The following is a 17,843-nucleotide window of genomic DNA, read 5'->3' on the forward strand; positions in this document are numbered from 1 at the left end:
CCCTTCCCCGCCAGGGACGTAATGGTTACGTCCATGGCAGCGCCCGTGTGGCGCCATGGACGTAACCATTACGTCCTGAATGCTGCCCTCGGGAGAAGCGCTAGCGCTCCTCCCGAGGGCCGCCCCCCCACCCCCCTAGGTCAGGGCTGACAGGGGAATCCCTTCCCCTTCAACCCCCGACCCCCCCCCCCCCCCCCACCCCCCCTGTGACGTCAGCGCACGAGCGCGCGCTGACAATCACACAACCTCCCCCATTGCGCTGGAAGCAGAGCTTCCAGCGCGATCGAAAGAGAAATGCTCAGCATTTCTCTTTCGATCACGTGGGGGAGGCCCGGAGGGGCTTCAAAGGGAAGGAAATGTATTTCCTTCCCTTTGAAGTCTCTCCGAGGGTTTCAAAAGCCGGATTGCTTGCAATCCGGCTTTTGAAACCCCACTAGACACCAGGGATTTTTTTTTTTTATATGTAATTGACAGAAGGGAGCGACCCCTTGGGCAAGGGTCGCTCCCAGGGGGTCATTTTTTTTTAAGGCCTTTTATGCCCCCCCCTGGGGGCAGATCGGCCTAATAATAGGCCGATCTTCCCCCAGGGGGGGCAGAAACCTCTAGACACCAGGGATACTTTTGTTTTTTTTGTTTTTTGATTTGTTTTCTTTTGTGTTTTAGGTGTGGGATGCGACCCCTTAGGCAAGGGTCTCTCCCATGGGGGGAAATTATATTTAGGCCATTTCTGCCCCCTTTGGGGGCAGATTGGCTTATTTTTATGAGGCCAATCTGCCCCCAAGGGGGGCAGAAACCACTAGACACCAGGGAGTTTTTTTTGTTTGTTTGTTTTTCACGTAAGGGGAGCGACCCCTTAGGCAAGGGTCGTTCCCATGGGGGGCAAATTTATTTTAGGCCATTTCTGCCCCCCATGGGGGCAGATCAGCCTGTTTTTATTAGGCCGATCTGCCCCCACGGGGGGCAGAAACCACTAGGCACCAGGGATTTTTGTTGTTGTTGTGTTTTACAGATGGGGAGCGTCCCCTTAGGCAAGGGTCGCTCCCCTGGAGGGGCAAATTGTATTTAGGCCATTTCTGCCCGCTTTGGGGGCAGATCGGCCGATTTTAGGTCAATCTGCCCCCAAGGGGGGCAAAAACCACTAGGCACCAGGGATCTTTTTTTTTCGCCGTCACGCAAGGGGAGCGACCTTGTAGGCAAGGGTCGCTTCCCGGGGGGGGGGGGGGGGGGGCAAATTTATTTTAGGCCATTTCTGCCCCACCTATTGGTATTAGGCCGATCTGCCCCCGGGGGGGGGGGGGGGGGCAGAAACCTTTAGGCGCCAGGGCAATTTTTTTTGGGTGTGGGTTTTTTTTTTGTTTGTTTGTTTTTTTAGAGATGGGGAGCGACGCATTAGGCAAGGGTCGCTCCCCTGGGGGGCAAATTGTATTTAGACCATTTCTGCTCCCCTTAGGCACGAGGGATCTTTTTTTTGCGCCGTCACCCAAGGGGAGCAACCTTGCAGGCAAGGGTCGCTCCCCGAGGGGGGTGGGGGGGGCAAATTTATTTTAGGCCATTTCTGCCCCCCTGGGGGCAGATCGGCCTATTGGTATTAGGCCGATCTGCCCCCGGGGGGGGGCAGAAACCTTTAGGCGCCAGGGCAATTTTTTTTTTGTGGGGTTTTTTTTTTTGTTTGTTTGTTTTTTTTAGAGATGGGGAGCGACGCATTAGGCAAGGGTCGCTCCCCTGGGGGGCAAATTGTATTTAGACCATTTCTGCCCCCCTTGGGGGCAGATTGGCCGATTGTAGGTCAATCTGCCCCCAAGGGGGGCAGAAACCACTAGGCACCAGGGATCTTTTTTTTGCGCCGTCACGCAAGGGGAGCGACCTTGCAGGCAAGGGTCGCTCCCCGGGGGGGGTGGGGGGGCAAATTTATTTTAGGTCATTTCTGCCCCCCTGGGGGCAGATCGGCCTGTTGCTATTAGGCCGATGTGCCCCCGGGGGGGGCAGAAACCTTTAGGCGCCAGGGCAATTTTTTTTTTGTGTGGTTTTTTTTTTTGTTTGTTTGTTTTTTTAGAGATGGGGAGCGACGCATTAGGCAAGGGTCGCTCCCCTGGGGGGCAAATTGTATTTAGACCATTTCTGCCCCCCTTGGGGGCAGATTGGCCGATTGTAGGTCAATCTGCCCCCAAGGGGGGCAGAAACCACTAGGCAACGGGGATTTTTTTTTTTTGCACCAATGTCACGCAGGGGGAGCGACCCCATAGGCAAGGGTCGCTCCCGGGGGGGCAGGGGGGTTGGGGGACAAATTTATTTTAGGCCATTTCTGCCCCCCCTGGGCCCGGCTGAGCTAGAGGCCACAATCCACAGGTAGGCACTGTTTTCTATGAAAAAATTTGATGTGTCCACGTTGTGTTTTGGGCCATTTCCTGTCGCGGGCGCTAGGCCTACCCACACCAGTGAGGTATCATTTTTATCGGGAGACTTGGGGGAACGCTAGGTGGAAGGAAATTTGTGGCTCCTCTCAGATTCCAGAACTTTCTGTCACTGAAATGTGAGGAAAACATGTTTTTTTAGCCAAATTTTGAGGTTTGCAAAGGATTCTGGGTAACAGAACCTGGTCAGAGCCCCACAATTCACCCCATCTTGGATTCCCCTGGGTTTCTAGTTTTCAAAAATGTGCTGGTTTGCTAGGTTTCCCCAGGTGCCGGCTGAGCTAGAGGCCAAAATCCACAGGTAGGACCTGTTTTCTATGAAAAAATGTGATGTGTCCAGGTTGTGTTTTGGGCCATTTCCTGTCGCGGGCGCTAGGCCTACCCACACAAGTGAGGTATCATTTTTATGGGGAGACTTGGGGGAACGCTGGGTGGAAGGAAATTTGTGGCTCCTCTCAGATTCCAGAACTTTCTGTCACCAAAATGTGAGGAAAATGTGTTTTTTTAGCCAAAATTTGAGGTTTGCAAAGGATTCTGGGTAACAGAACCTGGTCCGATCCCCACAAGTCACCCCATCTTGGATTCCCCTAGGTCTCTAGTTTTCAAAAATGCACAGGTTTGGTAGGTTTCCCTAGGTGCCGGCTGAGCTAGAGGCCAAAATCTACAGGTAGGCACTTCGCAAAAAACACCTCAGTTTTCTTCCAAAAATTTGGATGTGTCCACGTTGCGCTTTGGGGCGTTTCCTGTCGCGGGCGCTAGGCCTACCCACACAAGTGAGGTATCATTTTTATCGGGAGACTTGGGGGAACGCTGGGTGGAAGGAAATTTGTGGCTCCTCTCAGATTCCAGAACTTTCTGCCACAGAAATGTGAGGAACATGTGTTTTTTTAGCCAAATTTTGAGGTTTGCAAAGGATTCTGGGTAACAGAACCTGATCCGAGCCCCGCAAGTCACCCCTCCTTGGATTCCCCTAGGTCTCTAGTTTTCAGAAATGCACAGGTTTGGTAGGTTTCCCTAGGTGCCGGCTGAGCTAGAGGCCAAAATCTACAGGTAGGCACTTCGCAAAAAACACCTCTGTTGTCTTCCAAAAATTTGGATGTGTCCACGTTGCGCTTTGGGGCGTTTCCTGTCGCGGGCGCTAGGCCTACCCACACAAGTGAGGTATCATTTTTATCGGGAGACTTGGGGGAACGCTGGGTGAAAGGAAATTTTTGGCTCCTTTCAGATTCCAGAACTTTCTCCCACAGAAATGTGAGGAACATGTGTTTTTTTAGCCAAATTTTGAGGTTTGCAAAGGATTCTGGGTAACAGAACCTGGTCCGAGACCCGCAAGTCACCCCTCCTTGGATTCCCCTAGGTCTCTAGTTTTCAGAAATGCACAGGTTTGGTAGGTTTCCCTAGGTGCCGGCTGAGCTAGAGGCCAAAATCTACAGGTAGGCACTTCGCAAAAAACACCTCTGTTGTCTTCCAAAAATTTGGATGTGTCCACGTTGCGCTTTGGGGCGTTTCCTGTCGCGGGCGCTAGGCCTACCCACACAAGTGAGGTATCATTTTTATCGGGAGACTTGGGGGAACGCTGGGTGGAAGGAAATTTGTGGCTCCTCTCAGATTCCAGAACTTTCTGACACAGAAATGTGAGGAACATGTGTTTTTTTAGCCAAATTTTGAGGTTTGCAAAGGATTCTGGGTAACAGAACCTGGTCCGAGCCCCGCAAGTCACCCCTCCTTGGATTCCCCTAGGTCTCTAGTTTTCAGAAATGCACAGGTTTGGTAGGTTTCCCTAGGTGCCGGCTGAGCTAGAGGCCAAAATCTACAGGTAGGCACTTCGCAAAAAACACCTCTGTTGTCTTCCAAAAATTTGGATGTGTCCACGTTGCGCTTTGGGGCGTTTCCTGTCGCGGGCGCTAGGCCTACCCACACAAGTGAGGTATCATTTTTATCGGGAGACTTGGGGGAACGCTGGGTGAAAGGAAATTTTTGGCTCCTCTCAGATTCCAGAACTTTCTGCCACAGAAATGTGAGGAACATGTGTTTTTTTAGCCAAATTCTGAGGTTTGCAAAGGATTCTGGGTAACAGAACCTGGTCCGAGACCCGCAAGTCACCCCTCCTTGGATTCCCCTAGGTCTCTAGTTTTCAGAAATGTACAGGTTTGGTAGGTTTCCCTAGGTGCCGGCTGAGCTAGAGGCCAAAATCTACAGGTAGGCAAAAAACACCTCTGTTGTCTTCCAAAAATTTGGATGTGTCCACGTTGCGCTTTGGGGCGTTTCCTGTCGCGGGCGCTAGGCCTACCCACACAAGTGAGGTATCATTTTTATCGGGAGACTTGGGGGAACGCTGGGTGAAAGGAAATTTTTGGCTCCTCTCAGATTCCAGAACTTTCTGCCACAGAAATGTGAGGAACATGTGTATTTTTAGCCAAATTTTGAGGTTTGCACAGGATTCTGGGTAACAGAACCTGGTCCGAGCCCCGCAAGTCACCCCTCCTTGGATTCCCCTAGGTCTCTAGTTTTCAGAAATGCACAGGTTTGGTAGGTTTCCCTAGGTGCCGGCTGAGCTAGAGGCCAAAATCTACAGGTAGGCACTTCGCAAAAAACACCTCAGTTTTCTTCCAAAAATTTGGATGTGTCCACGTTGCGCTTTGGGGCGTTTCCTGTCGCGGGCGCTAGGCCTACCCACACAAGTGAGGTATCATTTTTATCGGGAGACTTGGGGGAACGCTGGGTGAAAGGAAATTTTTGGCTCCTCTCAGATTCCAGAACTTTCTGCCACAGAAATGTGAGGAACATGTGTATTTTTAGCCAAATTTTGAGGTTTGCACAGGATTCTGGGTAACAGAACCTGGTCCGAGCCCCGCAAGTCACCCCTCCTTGGATTCCCCTAGGTCTCTAGTTTTCAGAAATGCACAGGTTTGGTAGGTTTCCCTAGGTGCCGGCTGAGCTAGAGGCCAAAATCTACAGGTAGGCACTTCGCAAAAAACACCTCAGTTTTCTTCCAAAAATTTGGATGTGTCCACGTTGCGCTTTGGGGCGTTTCCTGTCGCGGGCGCTAGGCCTACCCACACAAGTGAGGTATCATTTTTATCGGGAGACTTGGGGGAACGCTGGGTGGAAGGAAATTTGTGGCTCCTCTCAGATTCCAGAACTTTCTGACACAGAAATGTGAGGAACATGTGTTTTTTTAGCCAAATTTTGAGGTTTGCAAAGGATTCTGGGTAACAGAACCTGGTCCGAGCCCCGCAAGTCACCCCTCCTTGGATTCCCCTAGGTCTCTAGTTTTCAGAAATGCACAGGTTTGGTAGGTTTCCCTAGGTGCCGGCTGAGCTAGAGGCCAAAATCTACAGGTAGGCACTTTGCAAAAAACACCTCTGTTGTCTTCCAAAAATTTGGATGTGTCCACGCTGCGCTTTGGGGCGTTTCCTGTCGCGGGCGCTAGGCCTACCCACACAAGTGAGGTATGATTTTTATCGGGAGACTTGGGGGAACGCTGGGTGAAAGGAAATTTTTGGCTCCTCTCAGATTCCAGAACTTTCTGCCACAGAAATGTGAGGAACATGTGTTTTTTTAGCCAAATTTTGAGGTTTGCAAAGGATTCTGGGTAACAGAACCTGGTCCGAGCCCCGCAAGTCACCCCTCCTTGGATTCCCCTAGGTCTCTAGTTTTCAGAAATGCACAGGTTTGGTAGGTTTCCCTAGGTGCCGGCTGAGCTAGAGGCCAAAATCTACAGGTAGGCACTTCGCAAAAAACACCTCTTTTCTTCCAAAAATTTGGATGTGTCCACGTTGCGCTTTGGGGCGTTTCCTGTCGCGGGCGCTAGGCCTACCCACACAAGTGAGGTATCATTTTTATCGGGAGACTTGGGGGAACATAGATTAGCAAAACAAGTGTTATTGCCCCTTGTCTTTCTCTACATTTTTTCCTTCCAAATATAGGAGAGTGTGTAAAAAAGACATCTATTTGAGAAAAGCCCTGTAATTCACATGCTAGTTTGGTCACCCCGGAATTCAGATATGTGCAAATAACCACTGCTCCTCAACACCTTATCTTGTGCCCTTTTTGGAAATACAAAGGTTTTCTTGATAGCAATTTTTTACTCTTTATATTTCAGCAAATGAATTGCTGTATACCCGGTATAGAATGAAAACGCACGTCGGGGTGCAGCTCATTTATTGGCTCTGGGTTCCTCGGGTTCTTGATAAACCTACAAGCCCTATATATCCCCGCAACCAGAGGAGTCCAGCAGACGTAACGGTATATTGCTTTCGATAATCTGACATTGCAGGGAAAAGTTACAGAGTAAAACGTAGAGAAACATTTATGTTTTTTTCACCTAAATTTCAATATTTTTCTTTTTCAGTTGTTATTTTCTGTAGGAAACCCTTGTAGGATCTACACAAATGACCCCTTGCTGAATTCAGAATTTTGTCTACATTTCAGAAATGTTTAGGTTTCTGGGATCCAGCATTGGTTTCATGCCCATTTCTGTCACTGACTGGAAGGAGGCTGAAAGCACAAAAAATTGCAAAAATGGGGTATGTCCCAGAAAAATGCCAAAATTGTGTTGAAAAATTGGGTTTTCTGATTCAAGTCTGCCTGTTCCTGAAAGCTGGGAAGCTGCTGAGTTTAGCACCGCAAACCCTTTGTTGATGCCATTTTCAGGGGAAAAACCACAAGCCTTCTTCTGCAGCCACTTTTTCCAATTTTTTTGACAAAAACAAAATTTTCCCGGTATTTTGGCAAATTTCTTGGCCTCTTTCAGGGGAACCCACAACGTCTGGGTACCTCCAGAATCCCTAGGATGTTGGAAAAAAAGGACGCAAATTTGGCTTGGTTAGCTTATGTGGACAAAAAGTTATGCGGGCCTAAGCGCGAACTGCCCCAAATAGGCAAAAAAAGGCCTGGCACAGGAGGGGGAAAAGGCCTGGCAGCGAAGGGGTTAAAAAGAAAAACGGTGCCACAAGGAAATGAGCATGTCAAGAGATACAAAATACTAATGTATGTAGGTGGTACTCATGACAAAGTTATGTCTTGCTCTGAAGAGGTTTAGTTCTGCTCGTCAATGCAATATATATGCACTGCTTAATGCTTACTCACCCATGTTGTAGTTTTCTCTGACGGTGCACTGTCCACCGGTCCAGGGCTCCTCACCCTTTTCAATCCTCCGCATAATATCGGGCTTGACCATTGCATAGCCTGTTTGCGAAGAAAGCACACAACTGAATTACTCCTTTTTAAAATATCCACTGACAAATTATAATAACACTTGATCTCTAATATATGAGATGAGCACTGAAACCTGCAAATAATCAATAGCAGCACATAAAGATATGACTGTCTTCTTTTAAAATCAGAAGTGAATTACTGAAATGTTTCATTTGTTACAAGATTATGACTTCACATGGACACCAGGCGTGGGACACTATACTGTTTGTACACAAGGTGTGCCTTTTGAAATTCGTAGTTGCTTTATCGCACTTTTGGAATGATGCAAAGGTTTATGAGACTGCGACCAGTGGATGCTCAGTCTTTACTTATGAGAATGATACCTGGAAAAGTGGAACAACAAGCTTGTGCTACAGACAGGCCTAGTTTAAGATTAATTTACAGGAGAAAGGGAAGCATTTCCTGGCTGGCCTGTGCTCCTTGAATATCAGTAGTAGTCGAGCAGAGTATGTTCATTGAGGCCTGTTAGACTCACTTGCCTTTGGCCAGCTCTCCCTATACTCCACTAGCGATTCAGAGCTACAGACTTGACAATAGGGCTGTGCAAGAACGACCTCCTTACCCAGTGAAATCATGGAATCGTAATTCTCCTTCATGACATCTGTGTACAGCGCCTTCTGCAAGTCGGACAGGCCGCTCCACTCCTCCTCGGAGAAATACACCGCCACATCATCAAAGGCCATAGACACCTGGAAAGAAGGGGGTCGGGAGTGGAGGAGACTAAGTTACTAAGAGACACTTGGGATACATGACAAGAAAAGAAAAAAAAACGTAGTTTAAAGCAAAAACTAATACAGAGTATCTGGGACTCATCTGAGAGCAGTGTTACGGGCCCATTTCCATAATCAATTTACCGGATGAAAGTACTCTCCCACCAGACAATGCAGACAATGTAGCCATTTGAAATGCCACATCTGTCAGTCTCTAGGACTAACAGGTTCTTGGCCCCATATCATCAAGCAACAGTACAAGAACACTATATTAATTAGAAGACAACGCATTATAGGCATATATAGCAAGACCTAGAGTTCAATGACAGTGACTACATTCACAACAGTAGAAAGTGGAAAGGATGCTCCAAAAATAAAGAAAAACCTGAGGGGATCTGCAGACATACAATACCTAGTGCACGAATATCTTTGAAAAAGGTTTAGAAATCTGATGCTTTGCTAAAAGTATGAGAAAATATTTGTCCCACAATTACACAACGTGGGTGGGCACCCTGTGGTGCCGCAGCAAGTAGTTTGGCAAAAGTGCCTCTCATTTCAATGGGTTTAGTGTGAATAGGACCTGAGAACACTGCAGGGTCAGACCTTCAGAGACTGAGCAATGACAACCGACGTTCCCAGTGCTAACATTCAACGTTCATAATTTCTTTGTTCTGGGGAGGTACACTAATTGTGAGGCAGATTGCAACGTCCAGTATAGAGTACAATGAACATTGTCTATTCCAGGGTGATCTTCGTCAACATATCATCGAAAGCTGTTTTTTCCCATCTCTATTGGTCGCTTCCCCTAGACCTTTGTGGTAGCCAGAATGCCTTTGTCTGCAGCCCCCACTACTCACAAGGGCAAACATGCTCTGCCCCACTGACACTAATGTGGGACTACTGAGACTGGGCAGAGAGCGGATGAAGCTGTAAAGGGGAGATCCAAGGCTGTGAGGTATTTGTTGGGAGATAATGTAGGCTGGGGTATGCACAGAGGAGTGCCCATTAAAAATCTCTTGCATTATCTCTGTACCCAAAAGTCAGTTGGTGTGAATACCACTGTGCCCACTTACATCTCCACTATATGGATTCTTTTTAGTCCTTTAAATCACCAAACACTCCTCTGTTCCATGTCTGTGCAACAGATAAAGACTTTCATGGTGGTTTCACATTGCATTCGGATTACGAGATTACCCCATTTGTTACTTCTCCATCCTTCAATATTGCGCTTCTTGATTCTGACATCAGAGACAGAGAAGATTTTTAAACGTGTCTATTGCACATTATGCTAAACTTTGTTAAATATGCACAGACAGTGGGCTTAGTGCATGTTAAATTGGCCTCCAGGTGTGCGAAGCGCATGGCAAGGGGATTAAAGCAAGTGCTGAACTGGTGCTGAGTGTGCAAGTGGTGAGGGGCCATGGGAGGCTGGGTACACTATTGACATGGCGTGAGCAGGGAACACTGTTCAAGTGTTTGGCGATGTACAGGGTATGTCTAATGTTTTTTTTTTTCTTTAAACTTTCAAATTCGAAATGTATTATATGCTTAGTTAATAAAAACCACTGCATAAAAATGCACAGTTTAAAAGATATGTTAAAAAGGTTAAGAAACCATAAAATTTGTGGTCGATCATATAATATACATTTGCAACGCAATGTGCATAAAAGTGCATGATTGCTTCTAGAGTTTGCTCAAAGAGCAGTCAGTTTAGTACTGTTGAGTTCATCTGGGTGGATTATTTTCTTCAAAAACATATGGAAGGGCTCAAAAAAGGAGGACATTTTTAAAGAAATTGGTCCTGTGCATATACTCTCATATATATTGCAAAAACTAATGAAAGCACAGTTCCAAAGTGATGAAGCGGTTAGTGATCCCACCCTGATTACATGGGGATCCAGCTATGGTTCCTGGGAATAGCATGTAGCGGGAACAAGTGCCCTCACTCACCTATAGGTGACATGCTTCATCATTGGGCTTTGCTCCTCGTCAAACCTGCACTGCAATATCTGATAGGCCCCACGAAGGGGCTCTTTAGCGGAGATCTTTTTATAGAATAAATTGCCGAAGACAGATGTAAGTAATGTAGGACTGGTGAATATCAACTGCTTAAAATTGTCTAGAGTGACCATGTGGTAAACTGTTTAGTGAAGATATGGGGCTCTGTCACGGTTAAAAGCAACTTCTCGGGGGGGGGGGGGGGGGGGGAAATCATGTCTATCTCACCCTTACACAAAAGAGAATGAAATCCCAGTAAACCCTATAGTACAGGGGTCAACTGTTTAATTTAAAAAAGGTCAACATGTTTCTCGCTCAAAAAATGTCCAAAGGGATCTGGTTGCGATTTGTCAGGACCTCAAATTATTTCCTTCTACTGTTTTGCACGGAGGATTTTTTTTTTTTTGCAATCCGAGACAAAACTTTACTGTCTGTGCATTTAAACTTGTGTTGGCTTTTATGAACCATAAAAGTAGTTAGCGGATCACACTACAGATTGAGTGGTGGGGGGGGGGGGGGGGTGAGAACCATAGAGAGGACATCCAATCTTAGGGAAGAGAGATCATTTTCGGCAGGTCGGCAGAAGCAACACTGGAGTTGTTGCTTGAATTAATAGGTTTTAAGTTCTGGTGAAAGCAGGGGATGTGCAAAGCTGGTGTAAATTGTTCCGGAGCAGAGAATAACCCTGCGGCCTGCTTGATTTCTTGCAGGCTCACAAACATACAGTCTTGGAATAAGAGAAAAACATTTCTTGTAATTTTGCTCTGTAACTTATTGCTGCGACAAATTATCTGCCTCCCAACAGAACTGCAATGTCTACTAAGGAGCATGAATGATATGGAACGTGCATGAGTGGGATGCCGGAACTGGGTCTTTATCCACGTGTGGCTCTCCCTGGTACTTATCAGTAGTGCTTTAAATGGAAACAGAGGTGCAGGTGTTCACTCTTTAGGGTAGCTGCTTGGTCCTGAGAAGTGCTTCTACTCTCCAATTTAATTTATTGCAGCGATGCTGAGAAGTGCAGGCACTCTCCCTGTCAGATTGAAGAGCAGGTACACAGAACCGGACAGTACCTGCCCATTTAAAGCACTACTTATTAGCAAGGCCTACAGCAAATCATCGTGCTAATATTTGTTTTAGGACACACTTCACAATCTAACATTGCTGAGAAGCAGACATAACTCCAAAGAATAACTTGTACGTTCAAAAATAGCCTCCCTTTACCAGATGCCCGGATAATTGTCTAGCCAGTGCTTAATTTGTAAGGGTGGTAGACTCCAGCACTCGAGTTTGGGACTTCACCGGATCGGCCGAGTGCAAAAGAAAAACAAAACAGTGAAAAAAGGGATGATCGAGGCAAGAAAACTGTGTCAAAGGACATGAAACTTAACCTGCAAGAGCTAGATAGGAGGTGAAGGAAGAAAGAGGCATGAGGCACCCTTGAGACTACATACTCTTGGCATTCAGCAAACTTGGCCTTTTTGCAGTGTGGGATATAAGCTCCTTAAAAATGTGGGACACTGTACAAATTAAGCACTGTTTGTCCCTCTCTCTCTCTCCCTCAAAAGAAGACATGCTATTTCATACTGCAGGAAATTGTATGAAGACTGAAGAAGTAAAGCAGATTACCAGAGGTAACCTCAATATGTCATTCTAATTGAGACTTTCGGATTCGTTTTTTATGAACAGATGCAGCAAAACCGATCTACACAGAACTTTCCAAGAACAGAGCAAGTAATTTTACTGCCTTGCTTTAGACTGGGCGACCCACCAAAGCATACAAAAAATGATGGATTGAATGCTTGAATTATTCTCCAATCCATCATTATCTTGCAGAACATGTCACTTCAGTTTGTACCTAGCTATATGCAAATCAGTCTTGGCCCTACTCCAGTCCGAACAGTCCAACCCAAGCTTCCAAGCCAAGTCGTCCCTGAACCAGAACACAAGCAACCCAAGACTGGTTTCGCCCTGGTTATGGGCTCATCAGCCAGGTACAGCTTGGTCTCTGTGACAGTTTTTTTTTTTTTTTTTTTTATTTGTTTAAGATTGGAGCAGATTGTAACACTGCCTTACGAACGGGGTGTTTCCAGCCACTTTATGGCATACAACTTATTTCACACAAACAAGCTGTTTTCATGCAAAAAAAGAAGAAAAAAAAAAAAGAAGTGGTGCGAATGGCGTTCACCAATTAAATTAGCGATGTTGTATATAAGGCAATCTGGGGTATCGAGGTAAGTGAACCGTAAAGGAGTTAAAATCATCAAACCTTTTTAATTATTATTTGTCTTTATACATGCACCGGTTCTTCTTCATTTATTGCCTTCTTAGATTTTTCCTGAGACACAGACAACCTCCACAGAACTTTGCCCAATAGCTATCCGGACACTTAAGCTGCCCGTGAACTCACACTGTATCAGGCATAAAGGATTTACTTCACTGTAGGGATAAGAGTAACTAGACTCTAGATAGGAAAGTTCGGTTATGCCTGAAAGCTTAATAAAAATGTAATACGGATCATATACGTAATGCACATAAGAAATTTAAGTCATTACACCACCCCTTAAGTCAAATGTAATATATTTTTATTAGCCGTAAAACGGGGGCACATTTGCACGATGCACCACTGTGAAGGCTTGAACAAAGTGTAGGAAAGTACCATCTTGCCTGGCATGTTACCCCCATATTTCACTGTATATATGTTGTTTTAGTCTATGTGTCACTGGGACCCTGCCAGGCAGGGCCCCAGTGTTCATAAGTATGTGCCCTGTATGTGTTCCCTGTGTGATGCCTAACTGTCTCACCGAGGCTCTGCTAACCAGAACCTCTGTGGTTATGCTCTCTTTGCTTTCCAAATTTGTCACTAACAGGCTAGTGACCAATTTCACCAATTCACATTGGCATACTGGTACACCCATATAATTCCCTAGTATATGGTACTGAGGTACCCAGGGTATTGGGGTTCCAGGAGATCCCTATGGGCTGCAGCATTTCTTTTGCCACCCATAGGGAGCTCTGACAATTCTTACACAGGCCTGCCAGTGCAGCCTGAGTGAAATAACGTCCACGTTATTTCACAGACATTTACCACTGCACTTAAGTAACTTATAAGTCACCTATATGTCTAACCTTCACCTGGTGAAGGTTGGGTGCAAAGTTACTTAGTGTGAGAGCACCCTGGCACTAGCCAAGGTGCCCCCACATCGTTCAGGGCAAATGCCCCGGACTTTGTGAGTGTGTGGACACCATTACACGCGTGCACTGTACATAGGTCACTACCTATGTACAGCGTCACAATGGTAACTCCGAACATGGCCATGTAACATGTCTAAGATCATGGAATGGTCACCCCAATGCCATTCTGGCATTGGGGGGACAATTCCATGATCTCCCAGGTCTCTACCACAGAACCCGGGTACTGCCAAACTGGCTTTCCGGGGTCTCCACTGCAGCTGCTGCCAACCCCCCCAGACAGGTTTCTGCCCTCCTGGGGTCCAGGCAGCCCTGGCCCAGGAAGGCAGAACAAAGGACTTCCTCTGAGAGAGGGTGTAACACCCTCTCCCTTTGGAAATGTGTGAAGGCTGGGGAGGAGGAGCCTCCCCCAGCCTCTGGAAATGCTTTGAGGGGCACAGATGGTGCCCATCTCTGCATAAGCCAGTCTACACCGGTTCAGGGATTCCCCCCCAGCCCTGCTCTGGCGCGAAACTGGACAAAGGAAAGGGGAGTGACCACCCCCCTGACCTGCACCTCCCAGGGGAGGTGCCCAGAGCTCCTCCAGTGTGTCCCAGACCCCTGCCATCTTGGAAACAGAGGTGTTTGTGGCACACTGGGCTGCTCTGAGTGGCCAGTGCCAGCAGGTGACATCAGAGGCTCCTTCTGATAGGCTCTTACCTCTCTTGGTAGCCAATCCTCCTTCCTAGGTAGCCAAACCTCCTTTTCTGGCTATTTAGGGTCTCTGCTTTGGGGATCTCACCAGATAATGAATGCAAGAGCTCACCAGAGTTCCTCTGCATCTCCCTCTTCACCTTCTGCAAAAGGATCGACCGCTGACTGCTCAGGACGCCTGCAAAACCGCAACAAAGTAGCAAGACGACTACTAGCAACCTTGTATCGCTTCATCCTGCCGGCTTTCTCGACTGTTTCCAGGTGGTGCATGCTCTGGGGGTAGCCTGCCTCCTTTCTGCACCAGGAGCTCTGAAGAAATCTCCCGTGGGTCGACGGAATCTTCCCCCTGCAACCGCAGGCAACAAAAGACTGCATCACTGGTCCTCTGGGTCCCCTCTCAGCACGACTAGCGTGGTCCCTGGAACTCAGCAACTCAGTCCAAGTGACTCCCACAGTCCAGTGACTCTTCAGTCCAAGTTTGGTGGAGGTAAGTCCTTGCCTCCCCAGCCTAGACTGCATTGTTGGGTACCGCGTGATTTGCAGCTGCTCCGGCTCCTGTGCACTCTTCCAGGATTTCCTTTGTGCACAGCCAAGCCTGGGTCCCCGACACTCTAACCTGCAGTGCACAACCTTTTGAGTTGTCCTCTGGCGTCATGGGACTCCCTTTTGTGACTTTGGGTGGACTCTGGTTCACTTTTCTTCTAAGTGCCTGTTCAGGTACTTCTGCGGGTGCTGTCTCCTTCTGTGAGGGCTCCCCGACTTGCTGGGCGCCCCCTCTGTCTCCTCATCCAAGTGGCAACATCCTAGTCCCTCTTGGGCCACAGCAGCATCCAAAAACCCTTACCGCGACCCTTGCAGCTAGCAAGGCTTGTTTGCGGTCTTTCTGCATGGGAACACCTCTGCAAGCTTCTTCACGACGTGGGACATCCATCCTCCAAAGGGGAAGTTCCTAGTCCTCTTCGTTCTTGCAGAACACCAAGCTTCTTCCACCCGGTGGCAGCTTCCTTGCACCCTCAGCTGGCATTTCCTGTGCTCCTGCCCACTCTTGACACTGTCGCGACTCTTGGACTTGGTCCCCTTGTCTTACAGGTACTCAGGTCCGGAAATCCACTGTTGTTGCATTGCTGGTGTTTGTTTTTACTGCAGAATCCCCCTATCACGACTTCTGTGCTCTCTGGGGGTAATAGGTACACTTTACACCTACCTTTCAGGGTCTTGGGGTGGGCTATTTTTCTAACCCTCACTGGTTTCTTACAGTCCCAGAGACCCTCTACAAGCTCACATAGGTTTGGGGTACATTCGTGGTTCGCATTCCACTTTGAGTATATGGTTTGTGTTGCCGCTATACCTATGTGCACCTATTGCAATCTATTGTAACTTTACACTGCTTGCATTACTTCCTTTTGCTATTACCTGCATAATTTTGGTTTGTGTACATACATCTTGTGTATATATCTTATCCTCATACTTAGGGTACTCACTGAGATACTTTTGGCATATTGTCATAAAAATAAAGTACCTTTATTTTTAGTATATCTGTGTATTATGTTTTCTTATGATATTGTGCATATGACACCAGTGGTATAGTAGGAGCTTTACATGTCTCCTAGTTCAGCCTAAGCTGCTTTGCCATAGCTTCCTTCTATCAACCTAAGCTGCTAGAAACACCTCTTCTACACTAATAAGGGATAACTGGACCTGGCACAAGGTGTAAGTACCTCTGGTACCCACTACAAGCCAGGCCATCCTCCTACACAAACTCCAGTGCTTTCCGATTCCTGCTAAAAACCATGCTCGTTTTATTGGGATTTTGTTGGTTCTATTCAGTTGGAATTAAAAATCGGCAATCCTACTGGAGTTTTTTTTATATCCCTCAAAACCACAATTGTTGTTCCCAATTGCTGTAATTAACTGGGATTTAACTGCCTAATTTATAAAACGTATTTCCCCTAAATATTGAAGGGAAGAAGGCTGTTTGCCTTACGCTACCTGAGCCAGCCGACTGTTACATAGCAATCTGCACATCACGCCTTCCCAGATATAAATCGTTGATTTTAACAATTGCACTTTATGCATTCTTTCAGTTTCAGGATCCTGAAAATGAATGATAATCACGTTAACAGTCTATGATTGCCCTGGGTTGTGCGCCATTGATAACAGGTTTACTAAACTGTGAAGAATTCTTAATCAGTCACATGGCTATTTGAAGACCTGCCAACTCGGACAGTGGTATCGGGCGTCACACGAGATCGCGCTCCAAGCACCTCCTCCTGGTGAAGGGAAAAGGGACGATGGCACGTGATGGGCACACAGTGAGCTGTAAACGCCTGCAGAAAGCAGTTTACAACCTCATTGTGTGGAGGCCCTGCTGCCGCGGTCCAGCAGAGGTTTTAAAGTCTCCACTGGGCGTCGGCGGCAGCTTCACAGGACTGTGTTGGGTAAAAGTCAGTTCGGACAGCTCTCAATTCTACCCGCGTCATCTCCTTAGTCCTCTAACCCCAATATTTGGCGAGGTGGCATTGGGGAAATAATCTCCATCTATTCTCCAGACCCCACTCTTTCACGGCATCGCCCCCTACTCATACTGTAAAACTAATTTCAAAGCTGGAAGTTCTATATTTGGGCGAGGATAAAGCTGGATCTGGTGACCATATTTTATAGCACTTAGATTAAGTCCAATGTTTAGCATTTCTTGAGTTATTTGAAAATGTTACTGGCGGCCTGGCAAGATGTCAGAAAACTAACATTAGGCTGCACGTTAGAGTGCCGGTGGGTAGCAACGCCTTGCGTTCGGCAAGCGCTTATACAACTTACTATTAAACGACAGGGATGGAAATCATCTATTTAACATGAAAATCTGAAAACAGGAGGTTCGTGGCTCGTCCCTGCCCTCTTCAGGACATCGGAAAAATACAAGTCTTCTCCGTGGAACACTCCAAATGGGTTTACACCACAGAACTTGCACCTGAAAACGATGCACCTCTGGGCCATGCAGTATTAAGCTTTGTCCAAATGGTTCGAGAGGTATTTACAGTTAAAAAGAAAATGACGGCGGAAGTGACAACGGGACTCCCCTGTGATCTACTCCAGTTATTCCAGAAAACATAAAAAGGCAAGCTCATAGTTCTCCGAAGCAACTCACGCCAGTAATATGCTGAGGCGTGAGGATAAACGGTGACTCGACATAGTGACTTGGGGCTCTGCCAGCTTTATTTCTGCAATCCCCTTCGTGTATACTGAGCGTTTTCGCCCCATTTGGCTGGCATCTAAATCCTACTCCCTTGTTTGTTTTTAAAACTTTTTTGTGTACGGCTTTCTGGAACGGTCATATACGTTTTCACTTCCGACGGAAAAAATTGCATTGTGCTTCACATGCTAAAAGGTGGTGCTACACTAATGATTATGTAACACTTCTATAGCCTACAAAACCCACCAGGCATCGGCTAATTCCACTGATGTGTACACATTTTTTAATAGATTTAATTTAATGTGCATATATGTGCAGGTACATATATCAAAATTAATTACAACAAAATCGCTACATTGTCTTATGTTTTTCATGATTAGCCATTCCCTACAGCTTCTTCATATCCTATTTACACTTGAAGCGTGACTCTAT

The 17,843-nt window shown here is 46.8% G+C and overlaps 1 protein-coding gene across 2 annotated transcripts in view; it reads right to left on the reverse strand.

Moving 5' to 3' along the window:
* LOC138261646 (uncharacterized) overlaps positions 1-17,843 on the reverse strand; it is a 502,166-nt gene that overhangs the window by 445,073 nt on the left and 39,250 nt on the right. For both annotated transcript variants that reach the window (XM_069210810.1, XM_069210811.1), the window contains exons 2-3: positions 8,194-8,320; positions 7,503-7,601 (exon numbers count right to left, since the gene is read on the reverse strand). In XM_069210810.1, coding sequence (XP_069066911.1) covers positions 7,503-7,601; positions 8,194-8,320 — 226 coding nt within the window. The remainder of the gene's footprint in view (positions 1-7,502; positions 7,602-8,193; positions 8,321-17,843) is intronic.

This window comes from Pleurodeles waltl, chromosome 10 (genome assembly GCF_031143425.1).
Source record: "Pleurodeles waltl isolate 20211129_DDA chromosome 10, aPleWal1.hap1.20221129, whole genome shotgun sequence".
NCBI classification, from domain to species: Eukaryota; Metazoa; Chordata; class Amphibia; order Caudata; family Salamandridae; genus Pleurodeles; species Pleurodeles waltl.